The sequence below is a fragment of the Anser anser genome (assembly GCF_964211835.1).
Source record: "Anser anser genome assembly, chromosome: 18".
Taxonomy (NCBI): domain Eukaryota; kingdom Metazoa; phylum Chordata; class Aves; order Anseriformes; family Anatidae; genus Anser; species Anser anser.
This window is the reverse complement of record NC_139739.1, coordinates 1485958-1497974: the sequence shown is the minus strand read 5'-3', so window position 1 is coordinate 1497974 and position 12017 is coordinate 1485958. Positions and strand designations below refer to the sequence as shown.

Sequence of the window (12017 nt, the reverse complement as noted above, 5' to 3'; positions counted from 1 at the left end):
ACAAGGAAAAAATAACATTTCAAGCTGATTTCCTTTGTTCTGTATGTCGTAAACTGAAGACCGAGCTGTTTCAGTTCAAGTTTTGTTACGTTCCTTCTTCTTTGCTTGGCACTTAAAAAATAATAAAAATTCTGCGACATTTCCATCTTGCCTTCTAAAACAGAAGGTTCCTCTTTCTTAGTATAGGTGCAGTTTTTCTTAACCCCTGCCTTGCATCTTACAGCATGGGTAAAAATCATCCCTGAGCCTCTGTGCAGTGTCTTTACGTTACTATCTTCCAGGGCATACAATGCTACACTACGCACGCTAGTATTTTTTTCTACCATGGTAGCTAGAGCCTGTTTTAACAATTATCCTTATCTGCCTTTTTATTATGTTTATGTACTTTAGAGATGACACTATCAAAAATAGTTTTGATTTAGCTTAAAACAGACACACAGTCCCTGGAACGTTTCTGATGTTTTCAGCCTGCCTTTGAGTCTCCCTATTCTCAAAACAGGGATCAATAAAATATTTTAAGTAAATGAAAGGCAGTGTGGTTCACAACTATTACTCACAAAAAAGTACATACAGGAACTAGAGACAGGAAAAGATCAGCAGAGGATTACACAGCATATTGAATAGTAATGTTGAGACTGCCACACAACAACCCCGTCTGCCAACTTCCTTTTTCCAAGGACACTCAGACTTTTAGGAAAGCAGAAACTCACTTACAAATAGCTGTAGTTTTGTTCTGAACCTATAATGAGCTTTTACATACCCTAATTTAAAGGTCTCTAAACTGTCACTTTCCACAGTGTCTGTGCTGTTTGTCTGGAAGTAAAACATTTTTGTGCTTTTGGACTGTCGTTTCAAGTAGCGAGGTTGTTTTACACTAATTCACGATGCGCTTAATTTGGCGATCCTTCTAACAGCTTTGGCTGGGTTTTGATTCAAAATAATAGCTTTGTAGCTGCAGTAGATGCTGCTAACAGGTAAGGTTCAGTTAGCTGCATTACAGCTGCAGGACTAGCTTTCACTTCCAATTCGCTTTATCAGTTCCTCACCACCGAGCATCCACAAGACAGGGGCTTCACACAGCTCCTAGAATCACACTGCTGTTCCCTTACAGTTCTTACCCCTCTGTTAACTGCAAGTTCAGCAGAGGGTAGGCAGGGGGACTGCCTCAGCCTTGCATCCGGCTACAGCAGAGTTAATAACAAGCAGGACATCTGTGAATAAATAAAGGAGTCCTGGATTGTTTACTTAGCTTTTTATTCGTACAGAGAGACATAGCGGGGAGCGAAGAATGGACGCAAACAGGAACACTGCTCCAGGGAACACGGAGCTGTAGCTACGAGCTACACCATTCTCCTCCACCTGTGAACAGCACATGACTACAGGCAAAGCTCTACAACAACTGAAGGACTGAGGGGAAAAACAACAGTGATATAGGACTCTGCAACCATGAAAGCAAGAGATCAGGAAGAAATGTTACAGTTAGCTTGCTCCCTCACTCGTGTTTCACTTGGATTAGAAACGAGATCTGTCCTAGGCTGGCCTCATTTAGTAACGTAACAGCAGCAGCAAAGAAAATCCCCGGTTCCAAGAGGAGCCAGTGTCCTTTGAGACTAACAGCAGAAAACATCAGATGCAGCACAAGGTTTTAGAGAGTTGGTCAACACATTTGCTCTGGAAGTAAAGTTTTAAAATACTGAAATAAATTACTAGCCCAAACCCCCTATGTTAAATATCAAAGTAATACTTCATAAGCAAAATCCAGTTACTACTCACAGCAGTGCAAAACAAAATAGCAGCATCCATATGCAAGTGTGATTTCAGTGTAAACACTTGAATTTGTTGCCAGAAATGCATAGAACGGATCTGTGCAGCCTAGGCACGAGGCGCTTCCAGAGAGCTGGAGCCCTGCAGCCTCGTGCTCCGGCCCCGCTTGCTGCGGACACCGGGGGCTCCCCGACCGCCAGCCTACACCCACCCAGGAGCGCATCTCCCACGGGGGGCGAGGGCTGGGGAGCCACGGGTTCACCCGGGCTGCTGCAGAGCTGCTCGTGGCTTAGGAGGACAGGCCTGGTGCCATCATCCGGGCCAGCCTCCGCTCGTGTCTCAGTGCTGCTGCCCGGAGCTGAGCGCGCTCCCGCCCCACGCAGCCACCGGCGCTCGCTCGGCTTTGGTCCTCGAGCCTTCTGGAAGGCGGCACCGAGGCGCTTCCAGTGCGGCCTTCGAGCAAGGAGCCGAGTTCGCACCGGAGAAAAAAACCTGATGCAGTGTGAGCTGATGGCCGGGCGGCGACGCCAAGCGGTGCCCTCCTGGGCAGCGATCGCGGCGGGCACGGGGAGCCCGGTGACCGTCGCACGGGGCTCCCATCCCTCGCCGGACACCATCCGGAGGCGCGGGCGCTCCACCACCGGTTCCAGCGGTTGTGCCGAAGCCAAGGGCGTGAATCCCGGAGCCGGGCGGGGCCGCACACACGACGCCGGGGCCGCTACCGCCTGCGGACGGGCTTGTAGACGCAGACGGCCACGAGGACGATGGTGAGCAGCAGCGCGCTGAGGATGCTGCCCAGCAGCACTGCGAGGGGGGCGACAGGTTACGCTCCGAGCCCCCCCCCCCGGCCCCGCCCGCTCCGATTTTCCCTTTTATCGCCTGATTTCCTCCCCGCCCTTTAATTCGGTTCTTTCTTTGCCCCCCTCCCTCCCTCTCTCCCGCTCCTTACCCAGGTTCTGCTTCTGCAGCACGGCGTACGGCCGGCTGCGCTCCGCCGGGGCCAGGGCCGCCAGCACGGCCAGCGCCCAGCCCCGCAGCGCCGACAGCGGCATCCTGAGACCCCGGCCCGGCCCGGCCCGGCTCGGCACGGACCCGAACGGATCGCAACGGAACGGAACGGCCCGGAACGGCCCCGCCTTTGTGCGCCCGCCCGGCCCGGCCCGGCCCCGCCTCTTCCTGCCGGGGGGGGACCGGAGCGGGGCGGGGTAGGGCCGTGCCCCAGCCCCGTGCACCACCCCCCACCCCCGGTCCTGTGCCCCCCTCCCAGCTCTGTGCCCCCCAGGTCCCTTTCCCCCGTTTGTCCCCAGCCCCGTGCCCCCCAGCCCCGTGTGCTCTGGTCCTGTGCCCCCCGGTCCCGTGCGCCCCCAGCCCCGTTTGTCCCCAGCTCCCTGTGCCCCCCCCCCCCTTGTGCCCCCATCTCTTGGCTGCGCACCGCCGGGGGTCGCAGTCCCTGGGGTCGCCTTCTCCCTGCCCGGGCCGGCCACGGGCCCCAGAAGCCTCCAAAGGGAGCCCAGAGCAGTGGGGGCCAAGAGCCAGGGGCTGGTGGCCAGGGCAGAGCCAGGCGGCCCCACCGGGACCGCTCCTGTTAAACCAGGACGCGTGGTGGGGTCCTTGGGGTGCTGCAGGGAGCCGGGGGTCCCAGCGAGGGGTCTGACCGAGGGGTCCAAGCGAGGGGCCTGACCGAGGGGTCTGACCGGGAGCGGGCGCGCGGTCAGCCATGACCAGCGGTGTGCCACAGGGAGCCGTGGTTCACCCCCAAAATGGAGGTTGGGGAAGGAATGGACCCCACAGACCCCAAAACCACTGAGCCTCGCTCACAGCCGGGGCTTTCTTTTCTCTTTGGAAGGGGACAGACACATCGGGCAGCAGCGGAGCGCCCGCCACGCCGCGCTGGCTCCGGAGGCTCCCTGGCACCACGATGCTCGCAGGTGACACAGCAAGGACAGGCACGGGGCCGGTTTGCTGTGAGGACGGCGATGGCGGCTTCTCTTCTGTCTGCCCGATCGCTTTGTTGCACGGAACTGAAGCCGAAGAGCAGCCTCTGCGCCCCCTGGTTGTGCCGCCGGGCTACGGGACCGGTGACATGCGCACCGCCTCGGCCTGGGCGTCTCGTGCTGTCTTCTCCGGCCGAACGCAGATGGCGAGGCGCTGCAGGGTGCAAGAGGGCGGAGAGAAAAGGGAACAGGTCTCCTTCCCGCAGCAGGACCTCCTGCCCTGCGCAGCGGGAGCTGGTGCTCCCCATTTGTGCCCCCCGCCTGCCCCCATGGCCTCAGGCTGGGGGTGTCCCACAAATGGGTGGAGGGATGACACCTGGGGACAGTGTCCTGCCTCCAGGGCCACGCTGATGCAGCTCTGACCTGCTTGAGAGAGCCCGGCGTCCAGACCAGCTTGTACACCATGTAGACGGGGATGCAGACGAAGGAGGATGCCCCTACGAGGTGCCCCACCGAGGTGCTCCACGCCGGGTACTGGTAGCCGAAGAGCACCAGGGGAGGCTGCTCCAGCAGGGAGCCGACGACGATGAACTGCAACAGCCGAAGAGAGCCCGTTCGGGAGCGATGCTTGGGGCTGGAGCAGGGCTGGAGCAGGGCTGGACGTCCCACAGCACCCGAGCAGCCCTGGCAGCTCCCCAACCCCAGCACAAGCACCGGGGCTGAGCGCCCTCCGTCCAACAAACCCTGCTGGGGCAGCAGCCATCAGGGGCTGCACATCCCCGTGCTGAAATGGAGCCACTTGCTGTCTGCTCCGACTGCAATAGTTTTCTCTTAATAACCTAGGCAGAGCACTTAGAGCCGTAATTAATCCCTGCAAAGCCTCTCCTCCTGCAGATCTGGTGAGATCAGACCCCTCTGTGTCTCGCCGGCGGCAGCCTTTGAAGCGCGGGGGCTGGCGTTTCAAAGGGGACCGATCCGGCCGGGCGCTGCGGTGCTGTCAGCGTGGCCGTGCCCAGGTGGGACGCTGCGGACCGGGCTGCTAGCGGTCGCCTTTTTCAAACGGGGCTGCATTTAGTGCCCGTGTGAGCACCCCAGCTGCCGGCTCCGAGCTTTGCCCAGGAGCACAGCAGCAGAAGGGGCCGGAAAATGTACTTCTAGCTCCTTTTTTTTTTAGCTGAACCCGCTGCGGGCAGCCTGATATCTGACCCGTGGTGCCACGGCTGGAGCAGCAGCTCGGGGAGAACATCTCCCTCGCTGGGCACCCGAGGGGAGGTGGCAGCTCAGCATCACGCTCGGGCCATGAGTACTCACCGCCAGCAAGGCCGGGCTGATGGCGGCCCAGCACACCTTCCAGAACAGCCCCGGGGCGAAGCCCAGCATGGCTTTCACGTCGTGGGAGAACCTCTGGATCCCTGCCGGAGGACGGAGCCATCTCTGGGCGAGGCGGCTGCAGCGAGGGGGCCCAGAGCCCGGCACGGTGCTCAGCCCCGTCACAGCCTCGCCAGGAGCCGCACGCCTGCCCCCAAGCCCCCTGGCATCCACTCGCGTGCGTAAGGTGAAGCACCCGCGCGGTGCCTGCGGGTTTCCGGGTGCTTTGTAGCAGAGGCAGGCTCTCACCATAAAACCAGGACACGGCTATCGTTTCCAGCAGCACCACCGCCAGGATCGAGCAGCCCGCGCCGAACTCCTCCAGCAGCTTCACCACGTAGGCGCCGCCCTGCAGCAACACCGGGGGTGGCAGCTCGCCCGAAACGGGCAGCGGTGGGCACGTCCCCGCGCTCGGTTACGGGGACGAATCTGGCTGAGCGAAAAGCGAACGGCCCCCAGCCTGCCCCGAGCCGTACTCACGTAGGTGAGGGTGCTCAGGGAGCCCAGGAAGCAGACGGTGATGAGGCCGAGGACAAAGAGCTCCCTGCGCTTGGCCAGGGCCTGGGGGTACTCGTCCATCACGGCCGTGATCACTGCCTCCAGGCCCCCAAACTGCCCAGGAAACGCCGGGGTGAGGCGGGGGAACGAGACACAGCAAATCTGCTCCCCCTGTCCCCCCCGGTGCTGCCGCGCATTGTGGAGGTGCCTACCGTGCTGTCCAGCCCCAGCGTTATCATCATCAGGAAGAAGATGACGGCGAAGAAGGTGGAGCCCACCATGTTGGCGATGGCCTCGGGGTAGGTGATGAAAAGCAGGCTGGGACCTAGGAGAGGAGGCGGGTTTGCTTTGCCTCTCCCCCGGCTGCTCTGGCACAGCCCTGGGTGCCGGTAGCAGTGGGAACGGACGTGGGGGGGATGCTCCAAAGCACCTCGCTGCCCTCCATGCCCAGCCCCAGTTCCCCAGCACCCCCAGGTGCTCAGGGACCCCCAGCCCCAGCGGACACATGGAGCCCTGGGCACCGTAGGGCAGAGCAGGACAGGGCGCTGGAGCTGGAGGAGGCGAACCTTTGTCTCTGGCTACGTCCTCCACCTCCACGTCCCTCATCTCGGCCATGTAGCCCAGCACGGTGAAGATGACGAAGCCCGAGAGGAAGCTGGTGAGGCAGTTCACCGCGCTGGTGACGAGCGCGTCCCTGGAAGGCAGAAAGCAGGGAGACGTCCCGTGGCAGGACCCTCCTGCAGCGCCGCCGGGCCCCTGTCCCGGCCCCGCATACCCAAACTGTTGGTGAAAGGGGCAGAAATGCTCCGGCGGGGCTGGGGGCTCTGCTGGGCCATGCCGGCGAGCCCCATGCCCGTGCCTCATTCCGCAGCGGGTGCTCACCGGTAGCAGTTGTTGTGGAAGTGGTTGTAGCTCGCCAGAGCCAGAAGGACTCCGAATCCCGGGCCCAAGGAGAAGAAAATCTGCGCAGCAGCATCCACCCAGACCTGGCAGGAGAAGCGACAGGAGGGCTGGAGGCCAGGCAGGGGCCCCACGGCCCCACGGCACACCCACCCCGCAGCGCAGGGACGGGTCCATGCTGCCAAGCCTCTCTCGTGCCCGTGGCTCCTTCCCCTGCCCCATCCCCTGGGGTGCCCAGGTCGGAGGCAGCAAGTTTTGCCCCAGGACCCGTGCAGCAGCAGGGTGAGGCAACGGCACCGGTGGTTCCCCAGCCCCCAAGGGGGGATGAAGCCGGGGGAGCCCCCGAGCCCCCGTGCCCAGTCCAGGCAGCTTCAGCACCGGCAGCACAGCCCTGATTATCTGTAATGAGAATTTTCAAGTGCTGCCTGGTAATTACCCACAGGAAGCCTATTGTCGAGCCGGGGCGAGAACACGGGCACGAACAAACGGCAGCGGCGATGAGATGGGTGATTCAATCAGAGATTTACATTTCCAAGAGCCTGTCCAGGGCACCTCACCCCTGTGAGAGGAGCGGGCAGGACGGGGGGGGGATGTCTGTGTGCATCGCGTCCCCCCGCACTCACCGCCGTGCTCAGGAGCTTGCCCCAGTCCGGGCGCAGGTAGAAGAGCACCCCTCTCCAGGCGCCGGGCAGGGTGGCCCCGCGGACCAGCAGGACGAGGAGGACGAGGTAGGGCAGCGTGGCCGTCACCCACACCACCTGCAGCGGAGGCGGCCGTCAGCCCCCCAGCACCCGCACCGCTTGCGCCGGGCACTGCCCCGAAGGCCGTGCCCCGAATTTAGGCAGCCGGGTGAGCTGCCGGGCGCGCGCTGTGCTCCATCCCTGCTGCGTGGCCCCACCACGGAGGGGATGCTGCTGGCCCCAGCGAGCCCAGGGCTGGGCAGCGCCGGCGCGGGGCCCTCTCACCTTGCCGGAGGTTTTCACCCCTTTCCACAGGCTGAAGTAGACGATGGTGAAGATGAGGAAGAGGCAGAGGAGCAGCTGCCAGCGGATCCCCCCCACATCGTACAGACCGCCGGACTTCTGGATCTCCAGGACCTTCCTCCTGTGGCCGGCCAGGGTCTCAGGTGCCGCTGGCTCTGCGCGTGGGCGCGCTGGCAGCGGGCAGGCAGCCCCACAGCCCCCTCTGCCCCGGAGCAGGGGTCGTGAGCACCCCAAGAGCATCCCCACGCGATGGCCACTGGTGGTTGCACACCTGGTCCTGGGCACCCTGCTCCGGGACCCCACGCAGCAGAGCCAAGTGCCTCCACGGGGATGTGCCCCAGCTCAAACCCGTTATCTGCGCATGGGCACTTACGTATAAAACTCCTCGGCGGGGGACCTGGAGAAGTTGGTCCAAGTCACGTTGCTCCTCCCGAAGTAGTTGGTGCAGTTGGGGGTGTTCCAGGGGTTGTCGCAGCTCGCCCAGGGCAGGGTGCCCGAGAAGGACGAGTAGAAGTAATAGAGAGCCCAGGCGATGATGGTGTTGTAGTAGAAGGAGACGTAGAGGCCGATGATGCAGATGGCAAAGCCGATGCCTGGGGAGAGAAGGGGACAGGCTCCCGCTGCCTGGGCTGGCCGAGCAGCTCCCTGCGCCCAGGGCAGACCCGGGCTGGCCCCGCACTTTGTGCGTGACCACCTCTCACCTTTGAAGATGGGACAGATGCGCTTCCAGATGGGGATGGCGCCCGTCCTGTGGAACTGCCCCAGGGCCAGCTCCATGTAGAAGAGGGGCACCCCTCCGAAAACAGCCATCAGCGTGTAGGGGATGAGGAAGGCGCCTGCGGGGCGAGGAGCAGAGCAGGGTGACCACCACGGCCCCGTGCCAGCCGGTGAGTGAGCACGGGGACACGTCACGGGGGATCCTGGGTGTGTGGCTCGGACACGGGCCTCTCGGAGGCTCTGCAAACCCCTCAGGATGCCCCACAGAGAGCGGCTCGTGGGTGGGAGCGGGGATGCACAGATCACCCCGTGGTGCTGCAGGCAGCACGAGCCAGCAGGGTGCGAGCGATGGGGCACCACGCACCTCTCGGGTCTCAAAGAGTTTCGGAGAGATCCTGCTGAATATGCATTGTCACCCCGAGATACGAGTAATTAATGCTGTGATCTGCATTATTCATACCAACGCCATCTATACCGGGGCTGCGCTTGCACCCAGTGGACTTTTAGGGGCTGGAGCTGAGCTCGTCGGGAGAGCCCAGCCGGGATTAGTTAATTTAACCCCCACGGCTGCTCCCTCCATATGCTGGGGGGACACGGGGCTGTGGTACCTCCGCAGCTGGAGCCCCGACCTCCAGGAGCGCCGGCCTCCCCTGGGCGTGCTGCTTGATCCTCACCTTGCTGCGTGCTTAGGGAAGGCATCTCACCAGCCACGTCACCGACAAGTGGCTGAAGCTTGCCCCCAGCCCCAGAGGAGCAAATCCCAAATAACTGTGCTTCCACGGGGGCGCCTGCCATCCACGCTGTAGCCTTGAGTGTGGCACTAATTATCTCCTCCTAGTTTTCCCAGGCGCCAGAGGATGCTGCCCGAGTGCCGACTTTGGCAACGAAATCCACTGTGCTTTGGCAAATAGCACGAAATTTTCATTCCTCATTTATAATTTCTATGCAAGGGGAAATTATTGTCATTGCAGTCTGCTTAAAGCAGACTTATCGTATTTCCAGTCTGTTTAAACCAATTTGTTTAGTTGTCACTTACTCAATGTTTTTCCTGCGCGGAGCTTTTGCACCTAAACTTTCTGGGCTGTGTGCCTGCAAAACCAGGGCTCACCCCAGGGTCCAGCGCAGCTCGGGCCGGGGATGTCAGCAGGAGTATTTTAAAACACCAGCCACCGGAAGGGTTGCTTGCACCAGATCACACGATCGGATCAGCAAGTGCATGAACCTCCCACCCCAAATTTACAGCTTCCTCAGTTTGGACCAGGTCGCTTTGCTCTCGCTGCCCCCGGTGCTGCGAAGTGCCCGGTGCCTGCGGCCGTCCCGCAGCAGGGAGCCGACACCGCTGATCCCACCGGGAGGGGCACGAATGACACCGGGAGAGGGGTGAATGGAAGAGGGCTTTTAAGGGAAAAAGACACAGAGCAGAAAGGAGAGAGATGCGAGGAGAAGTTGGGTCGGTCTCTGAGCTGCCCTCTCCGAAGAGGAGCAGCTAGAGACCAACAAAGACAAGAAACAGCGAGTTTTCAGCATCCGAAAGAGGACAGACGGATTTCTTTTCCCCCAAAAGCAGATGTAAGCAGCCCTAGCAGCATCCTTACCCCCTCCGTTCTGGTAGCAGATGTAAGGGAACCGCCACACGTTGCCCAGATCGACGGCAAATCCAACGACCGAGAGGAGGAAATCCATTTTTTTGCTCCACTTGTCCCGGGGGTGCACGGCGGGCGCGGGGCTGGCCCCAGGACCCCCGTCCTGCCCGGGGGGGCTGGCAGGTGCCGGGCAGGGCTGCTCCCCCATGCTGCCTCCCCGGCGAGCCCTGCAGGACTCGGGCTGAGCAACTTGGGGAAGGGAAGGATTTTCCCGTGGCTGATGACAGATCCGAGGAGGGGAGGGTCAGGCTGCCTGCGCGTCCCCACCTCCAGCTGGAAACCCACGGCACCGAGCGTGCCAGGAGAGAAACCTGTCCTTTGATCAGAGGCAGGAGGGGTGGAGGGAGCGCAGCCCCCTGTGGGGCTGCGGTGTGGGGACCGACCCCACCGCACCCGTCCCCATCCCCTCTGCTCCCAAACTCTGCACCCAGGGGCGCGCACTTGGCCGTGTGGCAGATTCAGTGACACAGTGTCGGTGTTTGCACACAGACGTGGCCTTGAGCCAGGCGTGGTGGCTTGGTTCCGTGCCCTTTTCTCCCGATGACTCGTTATTTCTTTGTCCTTGGTGTATTCTGTGATTATTGCGGCTCTGCGAACGGTGACACCGGCCCGCACAGGGATGCAGTCCGTGCTCGCAGGGGCAGGCGCGGGGCACGAGTTCCCGCAGGCCGGAGGTGTCCCTGTGCTGCTGGGGTCCGCGCGGGGCGCTCAGCGCCGCCGCTTCCAGCCGTCCCCATCGCTCCGGGGATGTGCCGCGTCTTCGCGTGGCACCGGGGTGCGAGCGGCTGCAATCAAACCACCTGGAAGTGAAAGAACTTCTGCGGCTCAGGTACTATCAGGGAGGGGACGGCAGGGTACCAAAAGCTGGTTTTCGCTTTCTTCTGGTTTACAGCTAAATAGCCAATTTTATCACAAGTGGAACTCGTCCGTGCGCGCTTACAGCCCGGCACCCGGCACCCAGCCCGGTGCACAGGGAGCCCTTACACGGGGCTCTGGGTGCTGCCAGGGCCCCCGCGCTCCAGCACCGGCTTTTCCAGGCACCCCTCATCTGTAATTAAAAGAAACGACAAAAGAGATCAAAACGGGAAGTGTGGCTCCTGGGGGCACGGCAGCGGGTTGCTGTGACGACGTGACGCCAGCCGCCCGCCGCAGGAGACCTCTGGACACCGTTAATGCTGCGGGCGCATGCACGGGGACCCGCTAGAAATGTCCAGTGTAAAAAAAAAAACTTTTTTTTCTTTCTGTTTTCTTTTGTTTTGACAAGGCTGGCCCTGGCTGCTCTGGCTGTCGGTCTGGAGCAGCTCGGGGTGCTCATCCCGGTGCTCCCGGAGGCTTTTCCTTGGCAGGTTCGATGGCCAGGCTGCGGTGGCACAGCTCTGCCAGGGCACACCACCCTTCAGCTTGCCTGAGCATGAGGGAAAGGGAGGTTTTTCTCTCCTAGCCGGCCACCCCCTTGCCCCCCGGCGGACAGCTGAGCCGTGGTGGGGTGGAGCGGAGGTTTCGGGGAGGTTTCGGGGTGCTGAGCCTCCCCTCCAGGAGCCCACGAGCACGTGGCACTGCAAGGCTCTGTCGGAGGCTCCTGTGTCCGAGGCTCAGCACGCAGGTGAGGGTCAGTTAATCCCCCGGGGGTTTATACAGGATTTGTGTCACTCCCCGGCTTTGGCAAAGCTGCGAGTTTCAACAGCAGTCCTTATAATGCGGGTGTGGGAATTAAATCCATCGGAAATTAAAGCCAGGACTGTGCATTACTGGCAGGGTACTGCAGGTGGCTGGCAGAGCAGCTTCTGTGCCTTCCTTAGGGATGAAGGTGAGAAATCCCCTTTGCTGTCTGAGCAGTGGGCTGGGGAAGCACGGTTTAATCCCACTGGGTTGAGGACAATCTTCAGGGCGTAAGTGACAGCAGAGAGACAGCTGCTGCCATAGCAACTGAATAATTAAAAAATTAATAATTTAAAAAAAAAAAAAGCTTTTTTTTTTCTGCAGCTGACCCTTCTGTTCTCCAGGTAGTTTCGACGCAAGGCCTCAGCTTAGCGCAGCACAAACCAGCATCAGTTTCCTAACATTCCTGTGCCTCTGGCAGCCCCCATCCCCGCCAGATCCCCCCTGCTCCCGGCCCAACGAACCATGAACGTGCCCGGCGCCCCGCTCCCAGCTCCCCTGGTCCCCACCTGCCCCCGGGGGCGCCCCATCGCCCACCCGTGCGGCCGCGA

At 61.1% G+C, this 12017-nt stretch overlaps 1 protein-coding gene across 4 annotated transcripts; it reads right to left on the bottom strand.

The window, feature by feature from the left end:
- Window positions 1-1237: 1237 nt before the first annotated feature.
- LOC310883524 (sodium-dependent serotonin transporter-like) lies at window positions 1238-10101 on the bottom strand. Of its 4 annotated transcripts, XM_083804023.1 has the most exons (13): window positions 9760-10101; window positions 8149-8283; window positions 7821-8040; window positions 7430-7568; window positions 7088-7222; window positions 6447-6550; window positions 6131-6258; window positions 5777-5889; window positions 5547-5678; window positions 5316-5415; window positions 5010-5110; window positions 4122-4289; window positions 3696-3912 (listed from the first exon to the last, which is right to left on the bottom strand). In XM_083804023.1, exons 1-13 carry the CDS (start codon window positions 9953-9955, stop codon window positions 3832-3834), a joined length of 1752 nt encoding a protein of 583 aa, XP_083660149.1. In that variant the 5' UTR covers window positions 9956-10101; the 3' UTR covers window positions 3696-3831. The 4 variants fall into 4 exon arrangements, 1 of the variants encoding a protein (XP_083660149.1); XR_014573587.1 differs by adding an exon at window positions 1238-2568 and having other exon boundaries at window positions 2714-3912; window positions 5010-5415; window positions 5547-6258; XR_014573585.1 differs by adding an exon at window positions 1238-2568 and having other exon boundaries at window positions 2714-3912; window positions 5010-5415; window positions 5547-6258; window positions 7821-8283.
- Between the last annotated feature and the right edge of the window lie 1916 nt (window positions 10102-12017).